Source organism: Manacus candei, unplaced genomic scaffold, assembly GCF_025592945.1.
Source record: "Manacus candei isolate 608988 ecotype Guabito, Panama unplaced genomic scaffold, ASM2559294v1 h1tg000094l, whole genome shotgun sequence".
In the NCBI taxonomy this organism is placed as follows: Eukaryota; Metazoa; Chordata; class Aves; order Passeriformes; family Pipridae; genus Manacus; species Manacus candei.
The window spans coordinates 2,001,705-2,017,384 of NW_026138142.1; the positions used below are offsets into that span (position 1 = coordinate 2,001,705).

A 15,680-nucleotide genomic window follows, 5' to 3' on the forward strand; every position below is an offset into this window, starting at 1 on the left:
GCCTTTCCTGATGGAAAAACATGCAATATCCCAGGTATTGACGGCTAGAGGAAAGCAACACTTTAAAACTTGAGTTGGTTCCATGACTTTTTTCCTAGGAAGCCAGCTAACACATTTTGTTGGGCTTGGTTTGGTTTTACACATTTTTTAAGCATAATCTGGTGGCAGTCCCTGTAGCTCCATTTAGATTTGTTCAGTTTATTGGTATATTTTTGGGGCCTTTTTTCGCTTTTTGACTTCTAAACAGCCGCTAATCGCGGTTGGGGAGGGCATGACGTGGATCCCACCGCTAATCAGAGTAACTTCAGCGCGTGGCATTTTCCAGCTGCGATAATTGCTCCCACATGGTCACGTGAAATGATGGTTTTGGGTGCCCCTGGTGTCACGAGTTGCGACCAACCGCGTGTTGAGCAAGGTAACTCATTCCCGCATGACCATCGGACGATATTCCCCTGAAACCTGTGCCAGGGGGCTGCGTCCAGGGAATTGCACTTAAGGACTTGGTGAGAACTTTCTCCTATTAGGGTCTGGGAGAGAGGAGCACGCTGGGGCCAGGGGGCTCTCTCTGGATGACCTTCTGTGAGACACAGAAGATAATGTCCAAACAGACAGCAATTTTTGATGCAGAGAACACATACCAATGGAGGTAACAGAACTGGAGTGTTGCAAGGCATCTGGAGGAAAAAGTACCCAAATAGCTGGCATTGGATAGATGTTGATTTCCCATCAACTGGCAACAAGAATGGCCTCTCCATTTCTATCAGGTTTTTTCCCAGCAATACTTGCTAGCTGCCAGAGCTGTGACCCTACCTTGCCTTCACATTTCCTGACCCAAGAATGTTCCCTGTTGACCCTAATCAAAGCTATTTTGAGATGATAACACATTAACAAGTCTCCCCAAGAAAAGCGACCTATGGCTTATCTGGGTCACCCAACTCCCGGAAAACTGTGACCTCAGCAAACTTTCAGCAACTATTTCAAGAACATGCATTATCTTCGTTGCCTTTGTTATCTGAAAAAAGGGGCCTGAATCCGGGACATATTTGTTCAGGACATAACCTGTGCTGGATGTGTTTAGAAATGCTGTAGTTTGAATTTAGATAGCTGGTGAGCTAACAAGGTAAGAAATTAACCCTTCCCTTCTCGCTCTTCCTCTTAATCTAATCTTCTTTCACAAATATTAACTGGTCATTCTCCCAGATATACCAAATATTGTCATATTTCTTTATTACAAGCCAGTAAAGGCAACACTAGATAAACTTGACCAGTGCATGCCCTTCAATATTTCCATTTTAGTACTTTACAATTTTGCCGTCTTAGCTAACTAGACTGTTGTTTATTTGCTTACTTGGTTTTTAACCAGATTGAAGTGACAACTCCATGAGGTTTAATTGCAATAGTGAGTTTGGATAAAAATACTGGAAAGCATTTAATAGAAGTTGATTGTAGGGAAACACTTTACTTCTCTGTAGAAATTAAACCAAATGTTAATGTCATTGTTGTAAGAATCAAGTGGACTTTCAGTTTATGGCACTTTGACTTGAAATTTTATGAGTGAATAATCATGGTAAGTTTATGCATTTTTGCCAAATCCATGAGGAATGTGACCACATTTAGCCTACACAGTAGACTCTGAAAAATCTGCATGGATACGTGCTGCACAGGACAGGAGAGTAGATATGTTGGGCAGGACATCCCCTGCAACTGCATCCCCAGTGCCCCTGAACACCATGCTGAGGGCTGGGAGCAGGCTCTCCTTCAATTCCCATTTAGAGCCCGAGGCTCAGCTGGCCGTATCCTGGGAGAGGAGGAAAACACCCTGAAAGTGGACTGGTGAGAAAATAGAAGTGATGAGAACAAAAGGCAAAAGGCAAGAGCAGGGATACTCCATGAGAAGAGTGAAGGAGCCTGAAGTGTGGATGTAACCCAAGGCAAGCTTGGGGTTCAGCCCACAGCACTTTTGTTTCTACTTTGCTGTCAGAATGATGAGCAGGCTTCAAAACAAGTTAAATATTTCCAGTGATCCATCCAGAAGAGCACAGATTGTTACCCTGCATACCACTGACAGCAGTGAAGAACCGACAAACTGGGTTGGTACCGTTGTGGTCCTGCGCGACAGAATTTCAGGCAGGTCTGGTTATTTTAAGACAGAGCAAATTACAGAGTGCTGCTGCTCTGGGAATGTTTTGTGTGATGCCCACCTTATTTTTTTAAAAAGGGAGGAGACCACGGCCAACCGTAGTTTTAGAATTTGTAAACTGGCATCTGACCAGCATCGATATTACAGCACAGGCTTGTTTAAGCATCTGTAACATAATCACTTCACAGCACACGACATAGATTTGCTGCTCACTAACCTCATTAAGAAATATATTGTGAAAGAATGAAAACACCAGACCTAATTTCCAAATGTTATTGTTTGGGCCCAAATAGTTACACCAGGCTTTCTTCCGTCAACTGCATTAGTTTTTGGCTACTGCTTTTAAGCAGAGCTGCCAAAAAAATGTCTGGATCCTAAGGACATTTGTAAGCCCTGCAGGGCTCCCTTACCTCATTCAATCATCTTTCTCACAGATATAGAGATGCACATTTTTGCTGACTTTAGGGGCATTCATATGCCCAGCAAATCATCTCTGTCTGATCCCATCTGAGCTTCTCTGTTTCTATTTGTAATAATCCTTGAATTTTCAAGAGAATGTACTAACATTCAGCTAACCCTATTTTTCCTAACCCAGATTTAAAGCAAAATGAGGAATTTGGCTGAGATAATATCTGGAATAGAACTCATTTTGAGAAGAAATAACTTTGTATGTCATTTACTTTATATAATATTTACTCTATATATTTACTTTAACATAGGTCTTCTGATGTAGTTAGATTTTAAACCTTTGGTTTGGAGCAGGCTGGTATTAAAATACTATTAAAATGGTGGTGTATTTCAGTACTAAAAGAGATATGTAAATGTGATCTGTTATCTAAAATAATTAAGTAAAATACCCTTTACATAGCACTCCTATGGTCAGATGAAAGCTACTGGATGTGCTAATCTTGACACCCTTTAAAATAAATGGAAGTGAGTTCCTGGGACTCATCAACTCTCCAGAATGCTTCTGTTAACTGCCTGTACACATTTAAGCAACAGAAACATTCTGATCTGGTCAGTTTTCTACCAAATGGGATCACGTACAAATACTGGAAGTAAAAAATCGTCATTGGCCAAATTAGAAAAATCAACATTTAAGAAAACCCAACAAAACCTTTATGGCATAAATTATGATTAAAAAAAGCCTAACACTGTAGAAGCTGCAGACCATTTTAGAGCATGCTCTTAGCTTATCCTGCCTTGGAAATCCAAAGACTAACGATAACAAGGGATTTTGAGTGTGTGTTTGGAACATTACAATATCTAAGAAATGAAGTGCATCCAGTGAAACACTACTGCAAGCAGGCAGAGAAATGTGGGGAGAAGGTGGAGAGATGTTCAATAAGAGAAAAGAATGCTTCTTGCCTCGCCACTGCAGTGTTGTATGCAGGCTCTTACCTTCGGGGAAGCAATCCTCAGGCTCCATCAGCTCCTCAGCAAACTCGGGGATCTGCTCCAGCAGTTCCGCGGGATTTGTCAAATCCACTGTGCTGCCTTCAGAAAGACTGATTTCATCAAGCTTGTTGTCAGCAAGAGCAAAGATGAGGAAAACAAATTGATCAATCGCCCTGAAGGAAGTATCTGAGTTTTTTTATCCCATTAACCATCACCCCAGCTAAAGCCACCACCACCACAGAGACACAGCCATGCACTTCACACGGTGCCCACCCCGCGGGTGACAGCTCTGCCTACGCTGCAGTGAGCCCAAGGGTCGACCCAACAACAGCAACAACAAAACAAGCTAACATGTAGAACTTGCTTTCTGAAACAAAAGAGAGGGAAACTATAGAAGGGTAGTGCAACAGCCATTGAGTATTAATCATAGAATCCTGGAATGGTTTGGGTTGGAAGCGACCTTCGAGATCATCTCGTTCCAACCCCCCTGCCATGCCTTCTGCTAGACCAGGTTGCTCTGGTTAATGGCAGGTGGAAACTTGGAATCATGGACCCACTCATGATTTTACGGCTTTTATGTCCTGAAGGCTCACACCTCCAGATGGGGGTGACAAGAAGTGGCACCTATCTCCTGAAATGCTGAAGGATGAATTGGATGACCTGCATTAGGTTCCTGTCTCTGAAGCCTCGTTCCTGAGGTTCCTCACCCACAGCTGGTGGGTGAAATCTGCACCTTCTCAGTCAGGACCACGCTCTGCTCTCTACTGCCAAAGCTTCTCCTCTGAGATGAGCAAAAGTCTCTCTGTCACCAGGGTCTGGTCGCATGAGGCTACAGGTACAAACATGTGAGAGGGCTTTTCCACCTGCCTCATCCCACACCTGGCTTGTTCCCACAACATGATGTGACCCCTCGCCTTTGAATCACACACTTCTGATCTCAAGTTGCTGTAGGGACACAAGGCTTCTGGAAGCATCTCAAAGGCTCTACTGCTTGCCTGAAATATTTCACACCACCATCTTAGGTGCACTGTTTAAATTCAGCTTTTCTCAGGTCCTCCTCTGCCAAATGGGGACAAGAATACTACCACTCCCTGAAGCACTGGTTGTCTCATCTATTTAGAGCAGGAACTCTCAAGCAGATCTGGGTAAAAAAATTCTGGGGAATATATAATTTTCAGAAATTGTTTTGGAGGCTGAACTCACTAATGAAAGAGATATGATACATAATTAAATAAGTCATCCAAATATGAAATAGAAATTTCATTTCAGGTTAAAGCTTTCTTTTAACAGAATCAAGAGACTTTCTTTAGAAGAAAACAGGAAATGTTTCCCCCTTATTTTATTTTGCTAGTCAAAATAAAGCATTTCCATTTTGTGTTAATCCAAAATTAAATTTTACTTGATTATTCAGCTTGGCCACTAAAGTGAAAAATCTGGTATTTGTCCAGTCCTGTTCACAGTTTGTTTCTGACTGTACTGGACCACTGTCTGGTGTAAATGGGCAATACCAAAGCTAATATCTTCTGTGGGTCATAACAATGCCAAATGGCTCTAAGCAGGAGAGGTGTGTTATTTTTGAACTGTTTTACTCTGTTGTCTGAGTACCTACTGAAAATTTTTTGTGCTTTGTCTTGTGATACCATTGCTTTAATTTAAAAAAAATTAGGACAATAATACTTACCCATGCTTTTAAACAGCCTGTGAGATAGTTATAAGAGAGATGTCATGTACAGATAAAGCATTATTTTTGTGAGCATGATGGTGATGGAGTTAGAGAATAGGTACAGCTTTATATATTTATTATTAATGTGAAAATGGACCATCTGTTTTCCAGTATACACAGTCAATGCAAAATTTATAGCTGAATTCAGAGAAATGCTGAACCTGGGGTAAAATGGGCAAGATTGAAAATTCCAGCACTGCTTGCAAGCGGGGATGGAAGCTGCTTGTTTGCAATTAGTTGCAGCATCCAGAAGGTCATAGTCTTGGCTAGAGTTTTAATGCTCTACTCAAAAGAACTGCAACAATTGAGAAGAGACCTTTTAAAAAGAGAGTCAGAACAGAAAGAACAGAACAGGTCAAAGACATAGATAAAGTTTCTAAAAATCCATATTCAGAATGCAGCTGTCATATAGAGCCCATTTTCTACAGTCTAACAACGGTGTATGATGGTGGAAAAAATGTCATATCAAGTTTTAGCACAGTCAGAAATTTCTGATACTGTTCATTAGGGAATGCATTTAGTCATTATCTGTTCTGTTATGAATATGTCAAAACAGAGATCATTGAAACAGTCTTAAATCATATGCAGCTGCAGGATGTAGAAAATAGGAGTTCCAATGAGAACAGAAGCTTTGTTGGATATAATTCTTACAAGTAAACAGAAATCAAAGAAAACTATGAGGACAATGTCAGCTGGATAACATTGTCAGCTACAGAGCTAGATTTAGCAGACACAGGTTAGGAAATTCACAGAACAAAATACAATGCAATTATCATAGATTATTTAGTTATTTATCAGGAGGAGTTCCCAAAAAGTATTAGAATGCATCAGTGTCAAAGGGAGATGGGGAACATGCAAGGTAAACAGACAGGATTTCTTCTGAAAAGCCTTCAAAGAAGAAGAGGTAGTGAACATGGATTCAGAAAACAGTAGATAAAGGTTTGAGGGTCTGAACTGAGACTAGAAAAAGTAGGAACCATACATATGAGAGAGGAGGGAAAGATTAGGAATGATTGTAGGAAAGAAGCAAAGGTTACTCTTTGCCAGAAAGGTTAAAGGGATTAAGAAGGTTTTCATGAACTCGGGAAAGAAAAGAGCTAGGGACATAACAACAACCAACGAGGGGATGCAACTAAACAAAATTCAATTGCCTAAGAAAATAAACTTTTCATAAAATAATCCAAAAAGGGCATCAATAATAAGAAGTGGGAGAGCCTGTTAGAATTAACAAAAAGGTAAGTAGACAAATACCTAGAAAGCCCAAAACATATGCAAAGCAGCAGATCCAGGCAAGGCACTTTGTAGGGCATAAAGGGATCCAATACACCCAGTTAACACATCATTAGCAATCAATAGTGAATGCTCCTGGAAAACTGGAAACGACCCAAGAGAGCAGCAATAAGTAAACACAACACTGAGCTCAGAGAGTAAGAAAAGGGAATAATCATGGGAATCACAGATCACTAAACACTTGCTGTAGCCTGTGATTAAAGTAAATTAAATAAAGACTCGGAGGTGAAAACGAGAGTGCTGACTCAGAGTCAAATGTCAGAGAGACAAAGGCAGTGAGGTGGTTCTCCTGTATGGTGAGGACTGTGCACAGAGGTCAAAAGAAGGCAAAAAGGACGAATACAGAATCTCCTGTTTCTTTCTTGGAATAAGTGAGTGGAGGAATTGTACTGGGCAGAGACAATGGGATCTGGCAGAAACTCCTTTGGGAGATTTTCCTCTGGTATTCAGGGGTACATCTTTCACTAGTCTTCATGCTGCAGAGGGTAGTTTTTAATGTGTTTCTTGGTGGAGTGGCTGTTGTGAGTACCCAGACAGGGCTTCCACACCCACTGCTTGTGCCTGTAATAGCGACAAATTGATCTGAATGCGTTTTTCAAAAAGCCTTTAGCAGTGAGATTCTGAAATCTCATTGAAAGTTGATGTTTGCTCAAGGCTTAGCTCACTTATCTCCCTTCTTCTCTCCCTCACCTCTCAAAATCACAGCCTTAATCTATCAAATTGACATATGATATATAAACCTTAAGAAAACAGTTGGATGTCTATTATAGAAAAGTCTAGTTTTAAAATAAATTGTAATTGGCTTGGATTCACCCATTGCTGTGTGCAGAAAAGCCATTCTAAGGACCCAAATATAGCACAAACTTTACCTTCAGTGGAGGAAATCTCTAGGGATTAGGGTCAGCATTATCTTCACTAAAGATATAGAAGAGGTCCTGACCGATATAATCCTCATGTTAGCTGATAACATTAAATTGGAGAGAGTATTGAAATCGAGGAAGCAGAAAGGAAAAGATAAGTGAAATATGGAGAAAATATAGCAAAATGGGACATGATTCAAAAAAGTACAGATGAAAGAGTTACGGGAAAATTTCAAATGAAATTTTGGAAACCTGGAATAATATTAAAAAAATTAGGTGTGATTTTGCAGTGGGATATAACGATGCAGAAAACCATATGAAAGCATCACATCTAGATAATGAGATGCTATTTCTTCTCTTACAGTTCTGTAGAAATTGTATTTGGAATATGTGCTTGCTTCTTGGCAAAAGAACTCCGAAAAGGAACAATTGAGGGAGTTGTAGAGAAAGAGGTAAAAAAGTCAGAAAAGGGCACAGAGATACTAATTTGCAAGAAATAATGAAATGAAAGAACAATGCTGTGTGACTTCAGGGGGGTAAGCCCCAGACAATAGGAAGCAAGCAACAGTCTAATAAAGTAAGTCATATTAAAGACATCATAAAAAGAGATTGATGGATAAAATTAGTAAAAGACAGTAATGAAATGGTACTTTGAAAGGAAAAATAGGGGAAAAAATGGGCTGGTATTTAAGGCAATATACCCAGCCAAGAGATTTTTTTTTTTAGCAAGTGAATTGTTCTCTTTGGTAAATGAAGAAATCCAAGTTGCCTGATACATTTAAAGGTAGATTCCACAAAGCTGTACAAAATATTTTATGGGTCAGCATTTTGGCAGAGAAAGCAACTAGTTTGTACTCTGAGGTCTTATCCTCCTGTAACATCAACGATTTTATTTCTGTGGTGCCTTTCTGATGATTTATACAGGATGAATTTTTAATCATATAATGTATCCTTTACTGACATAAACAGTGTTTTTTCAGAACACATTCAGTGTTTCCTGTTACTGACTGAATCACTGAAAGCCCTGCCTCTTGGGCATACCAAATCTGTTACTCCCTTGCAGTTGTTGGCTTTATTTGGCAGGTTGCAACTTCTTGGGACATTCATCAAAAAGACGATGAGCATGTCCTTGTGTGTCGGCACAGAGATTACTTCTGAAGAGGAGGACCATAAGTATGTAGTGTCCACACAAGATCTGGCCTTCAAAAATAGCATCCTTTGGGCTTTGCTCTTTTATGTTGGCATTCGTAACCTCATGTGAACTTCCGTTTGATTTCAAGTCCTCCCTGGATTATTTCCATATTCCTCCACCTCTTTCTAAGCAGCTGCAAATAGAATCAATTATGCTCTGCTATAGAAAGGTGACATTTGTGTCTCAGGACCCTTTGAAAGCTGAGGGAGGAAACGGGGATTATTTCTTTATCACAATGTTGCTGAATATATCAAGGCTAGAATGTTCCTGACTTGTCATGACATTTTGTTATAGCACTAAAAAAGGACTTAGATTTCTGGCCTCCCTGTTAGGATCACAGGGTTTATTTATCTCAAAAAGACATTTAAACATGAAGGATAACCAATCCCCTGAGAGAAGAATTCCTGACATGGTCTTTTAATTCGTCCTAGTTATTATGCTTCCTTACCTTATTTAAAAGTTTTGGTGTTTTTTTTTTGTTAAATATACATACATTTTTTTTTTCCTGAGACAGGGATACCAAATATTTGAGTCTCCTTCCTCTAAAGTTCGGGATGTTTTCTTTCTGAAGACGAAGTTCAAGATGCCAAGAAGCACTCTGAGAAAGAGGATTGCTCCTTAAAGAAAAGCTTCAAGGCTAGAGGATTTCTGGTTCCTGTGAGTGGAATTTATCTCACCTAAGTGTGCAACCTAAGTGCTTCCTTTATGGTCAATGGAGGGAAATGGGCACTTTTACAACATCTGACCTAATGCAATTGTTGGGTTCAGTTGGAGATGAGACACACATTGAGTATACAGGGGCCTCAGATGACAAGTTCAGATGCAGATGTCTACATTTAGTTCAGAAAATTCCACCCTGTATGACAAAATGAATCAGCAGGCCTGGAGAAGGTAAGCCCCAGCTGAGGGATGAGTCTGTTTCCTGTAGTCCTGTCAAGATTTCTCCATAGGATTGCTCCTGCTGTGCACAAACTTGCCAGCAGTTTTACAGCAGAACTGGGAGAGGTGTGATGTATGTACTGTGTCATCCTTTCCCTCTCATTAACTCTGTCCCACACAACCACACCTGGTTCTAATCTCAAGGAGCTGTGGAGTTCTCCAGACTCTGAGGAGATCCCAAACCTCCACTTCCTGATTTCAAAGAGAGGAATCCATCACTCTCTAATAATAAAGGCAATGTTATGTCAATAAAATGATAAATCTGAAGGGGAAGAAACCCCAGGAAGTCAGCAACGAGGATACAGAGAATTACACAGCCTGAAGTCACTCAGTGTACAGTACAAATACATGTATTCTTGGTATTTATAGGGACAACATAATCCTAAAAATTGAAAAAAAATGTCCATGTGTACGTATTAAGAAACAATGAGTGAGCTGCACTTTGTCCAGATCAACTGACTAATACCAAGGCTTGCTATTTAGTTACACATCAGCTACTCAAATTGTCACACCTTTCTTGGGTCTATGTGTTAACAGGAAAAGAATTGTTAATCTGTGACAGAGAGCAGATGCCCTCCAGTGAACTCAAGGTACAGATCTGCCAATTCAGCAGATGCCATTCTCGGAGCTGATTTTCAGTGGGGAAACACACACATATTTGCTCCTAAAACAAGACAGTAACATTATAGATAATTTATTATTTTCCCCAAAGCCTCTTAGAATCCCATCTTAATTTATAATGCACATTTTCCAAGCTTTTCAATTATTTTTATTATAACAAAATCCTCTCTCGTCTTTACTAAAACCTACTACACACTATTGCTTTCCTACCCCTTGACAAACACACATTTTTACAAGCCATAAACCCCACATAAACCAGTGACATGCACTATGGAGCTGGTGCAATGCATTGCATGCAGTATCAGGTAGGAAAGTTGTTTCTGTTACCTCTTTTTGCCCTACTGGAGGTGGTGGCTCAGCCTTCAACTGCTTATCCATGTGCAACTCACTTAACTCTTCACAAATCTCAGAGTTCTGACTCCGGACTCCTGGGCTTTGACCTCGCTGCCCCCTCAGCTGCAGTTGTTTTTCCTGCTGGAAATAATCCTAGATGGGTTTATTTTCTTTTTTTCTTTGATAGCATGCTTATTTCTTAGGGAGAACTCTCCAACTAGAAGCGAAAATAGCCTGGACTATACTTGTCAGGGGACGGCACCTTAAGAAAAATGGCAAGAAACAAGGTAATACAAGCTTATGTTGCAACTTTTGAGCTTTAGCAAATGGATATGCCAAGGCTGTAGCAAATGGATATGCAAACAGTCCAACTTCTTTTTTTTTTTTTTCTGAGTTGTTGTTGCTGAGGTGGGAGGAAATTCCCTTGCAATCTCTATTTTGAGTCTGGTTTTGAGACACAAACTTCCTCCAGTGATCTGAGGAACACAGAGAGGTGGTTGTAGTTCGGCCAAATAACCAAGGGTTGTAATCTGAAGTTGCACAATGAGGTGGAGATACTCAGTGTAACAGTTGGAGAAAGGCAAGAGAGCAAAACCCAGTGCTGTGCTACAAGTCTGCTTGAAAGAGAGTAAAAAAACCCCCCACACCCAGAGAAGACAGGATACATATTGAAGTGGAGGAAAACGCAAAGTTCACTGGAAGAGATAAAAGGTATCTGAAAGTAGATGTGGAAAAACTTCAGGTAAATACACAAATGCATTGCAGCTCCTATTCAGCAAAACACTTAAGGCTACTTTGCACCCACTGATGCCAACGGGGCTCGACCGCAGGTTGAAAGGAGAGCACATTCTGAAGTACTTCCCTGAAAAGGGATGAACTCTGGAATCAGAGCAATATTTTTTTTTTCCATAAACGCATCTGACTAGACCTAGTGCTTGCTAGCATGAGTGGTGCCATTAAATCCAGCCCGTTCTTCCTGGGGTGATGATTATTGCTGCTGAGCTCTCAAGAAGTGCTCCCAGGACTAATGGCAGAGGAGAGTATGTTTCAAGGGTTGGTCCCTACCTCTGGAGGCCCAGGTTTTCTGTTTGTGGGGCTTTATTGATTCACCTAAGATGGGGATTTCACTGAAAACTCCATAGCTCATCACAACACCACCACTGTTCATGCCATTACCAACGCGGCTACTAAAATATTAATAAAACTCCAGCCAGACTCAAAGGGTTGTGCTGAATTGCTTACAGAGGGACTTCCATGCTGAGAAAAAAAAATTACAAGCATGACCGGATTTCAACAGTAATTATTTAAACCTATTTATCTTTCACCTGTCCACCTTTTCTTTCCCTTGACTTGACTGACACTCGATTTTATTCATGTATTAAGCGAATTTCCCTTCCCCAGGGAGCCACAGCCTACCTGCCTCAGTTCTAAAGCCACATCACCACAGGAAGTCCCTCAAGAGGTACCCGAAGCAGAAAAAACACTTTATTCCAAATATAACTATCTGAAAGACCAAATGACACAAAGGAAGCAGTTGGTTAAGCAAATTGCTCTCTGTATAAATACTTTTGGGCTGTCAGGTTTGTGCCAGTCTTTTCAAATGTCGTCGCGTGTTTCTAGCAAATTAATTTAAAATCAAATTACTTGTTTCCTGCTTCAGAGGGCATGTGGTCTAAAATGCATTCTAACTGTAATAAATCAAATTATGCATGTCCAAGACTATACCCTCTGCATAAGAATGTACTACATACAATTTCTAGTCACAGGTTAGCACTGCTCTTGACAGGCCAAAGATTTCTCCATAACCTGAGTTACAGGTATGTCCAGGACAAAAAGTAACACTCTTTCAGCCTCTTTAACAGTCTTTATTTTTGGAAATAGTGTAATATTCAGGGGAGAAGCCAAAGTGGAAGGCACAGACTGCACAACTAAGGCATTCAGCCATAAAAAGTCCTTTTTTTTTTTAAATGCAATGTGCATACAACTTAGTACCAAGTAATCTTAATGGCATGATATTGGTTATAGCACTGGAACAACAGAAACAATTGTTTCATGTTAAAAGTGCAACGCAATCCGAGGTGACGTCTCAAGTTCATTTATGCAGAAAGGTTGTGTACTCAGATTCATTAGAAACTATGCACTGTAAGAGCACAGACTGTGTAACTCAGTTGATATGACGAATATTCAAGCTCTGAGACAAATTATTGTACTAATCTAGAGTCAAATGCCAAAATTACAGCAAATCTCTATTTATTAATCCCTCTGTGTGGTATCAAGACTTAGCAATCCTTTTGTAGAGACTAAACTCTAGGAAACATGGACCCAGCTTCTTCCTAGGAATCACACTTCTACCAAGCACCCAATGAGTTAATGTTAATTAAAACTGATGAAATTTATCCATGTGCTTGGATAATGATTTGGTTCATCAGCATGTGTTTTCAAACTTGGCCTCTAAATTTATAAGGTGCAAGACAATGCTTAAGAGAAATAGACTCTTCAAAAGAATTTGGTTGGGTAGACTGATCCCAAAAGGAGTGTTTGGGAATCAGCTGAGCTTTTGCAAGCAGCTGATGACAGTCCTGGTAAACCACTCTCATGGGATGCAACAGTCTCATTTACAGCACACAGCACCTGAAAATCAGCAGAGACCTGTCTGGGGAAAGGTGCCTTTGGTTTATGTTGTTTAACTTCGGGCTGTTTGCTTTTGTTCTGATTCCAGATGATTTGTTCTTCTGGCAGCAACGGCAGCAGGTCTATCTCCTGTAAAGCTCCCCACCGTGGGTGGTTTACATAATTTGTTTTTAATTTTTGTATCGAGTGCCATGTTGCCAAGGCAATACACATTATGTTAATATTTATCGATTCAGTTGTTTTCTTCATTTATAAAGTAAAATTTCTCAGTAATACAAAAATTTTTTGCATGCAAAGGGAAAGTTGGGACTGACCTCATCTCCTTTAGAACATAAACCAAAAGTTTGCTCACCTCTGCTCTGATCTGGACCCTAAAAAGAGGTGATCTGCCAACACCACACCAGTAATTAGTACATGGAGGAGGATGGACACAGTGTTGTCCCCTTGTGTGCTGCAAGCCAGTTGTAGCACCAGCAAAACAGCAACAGCTCTGAAAACAGAGCATAATCTGGATGCACATCTCAAGTGTGCTGCTGCACAGACCCACATACTTGTTCGCTGACACAAATAAATGCAAAGGCTCCACACTACGTTCTGTCTCTGAAAAGCACAGATCAGCTAATTGTTTCAGGCTCAAATGGGGATTAGTGCAAATGCCGATCCTTTGGAAAGAGGACTTGCTGTTGGCAAAACAAGACAAATACCTGTCATCAGCATGGATTCACTTTATTCCTTCCCCATGGAAATATCATTTTTTCCATTCTGTGCAAACAAATTTAGAAAGAGGATCCCAGGACTTGCATTTCGGATGGTGATTGGTTCAAGTGGGTTCTCCTGATGCTTCTCTCACTTCCTAGATCATGACCCTAACTTGCAACATTTGTTCCCTGATTCCCTGGCCATGAGTGTTGTGGGAAAGATGATGTGCAAATCCTTTGATAGCAGAAAGCTTCTTGTCCCAAGTAGGTGGGGAGGAAAGAAGTGGGAGTTGGCTCTGCAGGCCCCTCTCCCTTGCCACTGCCACTGCAGAGCCAGCAAGAAAAATTATGTGGCAGGAGGAAGTTAATTAAAATTGTTTTATGAAAAGTATAAGGGTTTTCCCTTTCTCTGGTGAGACAGTGCAAATGCAAACTGCCCTTTACTCAGTCCACAATGCAATGGGAAGCTCTGACACCATGTTTGTTCTCTACTCCCCAGCAGACTTAGGTGTCCATCTGCCTCCTCCCCACCCTACTTGGCCATTCTGGTGAGACCCTCCTGTACCATGGGATGTTGCCCATCAGAGGAAGCAGCAGCAGCAGCAGCAACAGCCCAGGATGCTGACAACAGAAATATCTTTGCTTTAGCCACTCATGAATGAGTAACACTACGAAACTGAGTATTCTCAAGAAATGCATACTTTAGCCTGTAAAGTTTCCTATAGTCAAATTTCAGACACCTCATGTATAGTAAACCCAGTTCAGCAGTGTGACACACATAGTTATAAGAGGACTGTTTACTCTGTAAAGTAGTTGTTGATGTTTGTGTTCCTCCTTGCAGACAGCTACGGATTTCATAAAATTGCCATGCCTGGTAGCAATTGGCACCCTTTCTCAGCAACAGTTTGTGTCTAGTAACTGGCACCTTTCCACTACAAAGAAGCCAAGAAGTAAATGATGGTGAAAACTGAGCTGTTTATATCCTACCTCTACATAAGTGGAGAAGCAAGCAGATTGCAGTGCTGCTGAAACACAGCGAGCTTGCATTGCTGCCTTGGTGGCACTTTTTTCATGTGTAAAGTAGACAGGAGACTACAGTTTGCAGAGCTGTCAGGATGACAACTCCCAGATAATGCTGAATTCAGTGTTTCTGAAAAGCCTTGAAAAATCTGAGGTAAAACAGATTCTGAGGGGCAGAAATAAAAACCACAAACCAGAGAAACGAATCGTGGGCCCTTATTACCAGAACAGATAATTTATGATCTTGGTTCTCCTTTTCCACAAATAAATGTAAATCCCTGTAGCACCAATAAAATCAGTGGGTTTATCTTTCTGCATGAAGAGAAATCACCAAATAAATCAGGAAAATTCCCTTGCTTCCTTAATATGAGAAGGGGAAGATTAGTATCACTTATTCCGCTAGGAATAAAAGAGGGCTGGAGTGCCGCTGTCAATTTTAAGTGTGCATATTTAAGAATCTCTCTAACCCGCTTTGAAGAATTGCTTCTGTAAAGCAGAGTTGCCACTACTCAGTTTAATGAGAAATCATAGAAAAACCTGGAGCAATACCACCCCACAGCACTAGGATTATAGCTGAGACACAGAAAGGACTTGTGTTACACTATGTTCCTTTACAAGGGCATTTTATTAGTAGACTACAATGTTTGCAATACTGATGTAAAGCGTGTCAAGTCCCACCCTAAGGTTGCCGCACGTGCATAATTTAAGACCTGCAAATTCCTCAGAGGGGGGACGAAAACAGAAAAGTCTAAACTTGTTTGTTTGAGACTGGTGATGCCCACTCTCCATCCTTTGCCACCTGGGCCATCCTTCCACTTCAGCAGAAACAACCACA

At 40.6% G+C, this 15,680-nt stretch overlaps 1 protein-coding gene across 11 annotated transcripts in view; it reads right to left on the reverse strand.

The window, feature by feature from the left end:
• LOC127461039 (sodium channel protein type 5 subunit alpha-like) overlaps nt 1–15,680 on the reverse strand; it is a 214,094-nt gene that overhangs the window by 46,110 nt on the left and 152,304 nt on the right. For 9 of the 11 annotated variants that reach the window (XM_051768281.1, XM_051768280.1, XM_051768275.1 and 6 more), the window contains 2 exons: nt 10,491–10,637; nt 3,542–3,662 (listed from right to left, as the gene is read on the reverse strand). In XM_051768281.1, the coding sequence (XP_051624241.1) occupies nt 3,542–3,662; nt 10,491–10,637 (268 nt within the window). The remainder of the gene's footprint in view (nt 1–3,541; nt 3,663–10,490; nt 10,638–15,680) is intronic. The other 2 variants (XM_051768271.1, XM_051768272.1) reach the window with 2 other exon arrangements.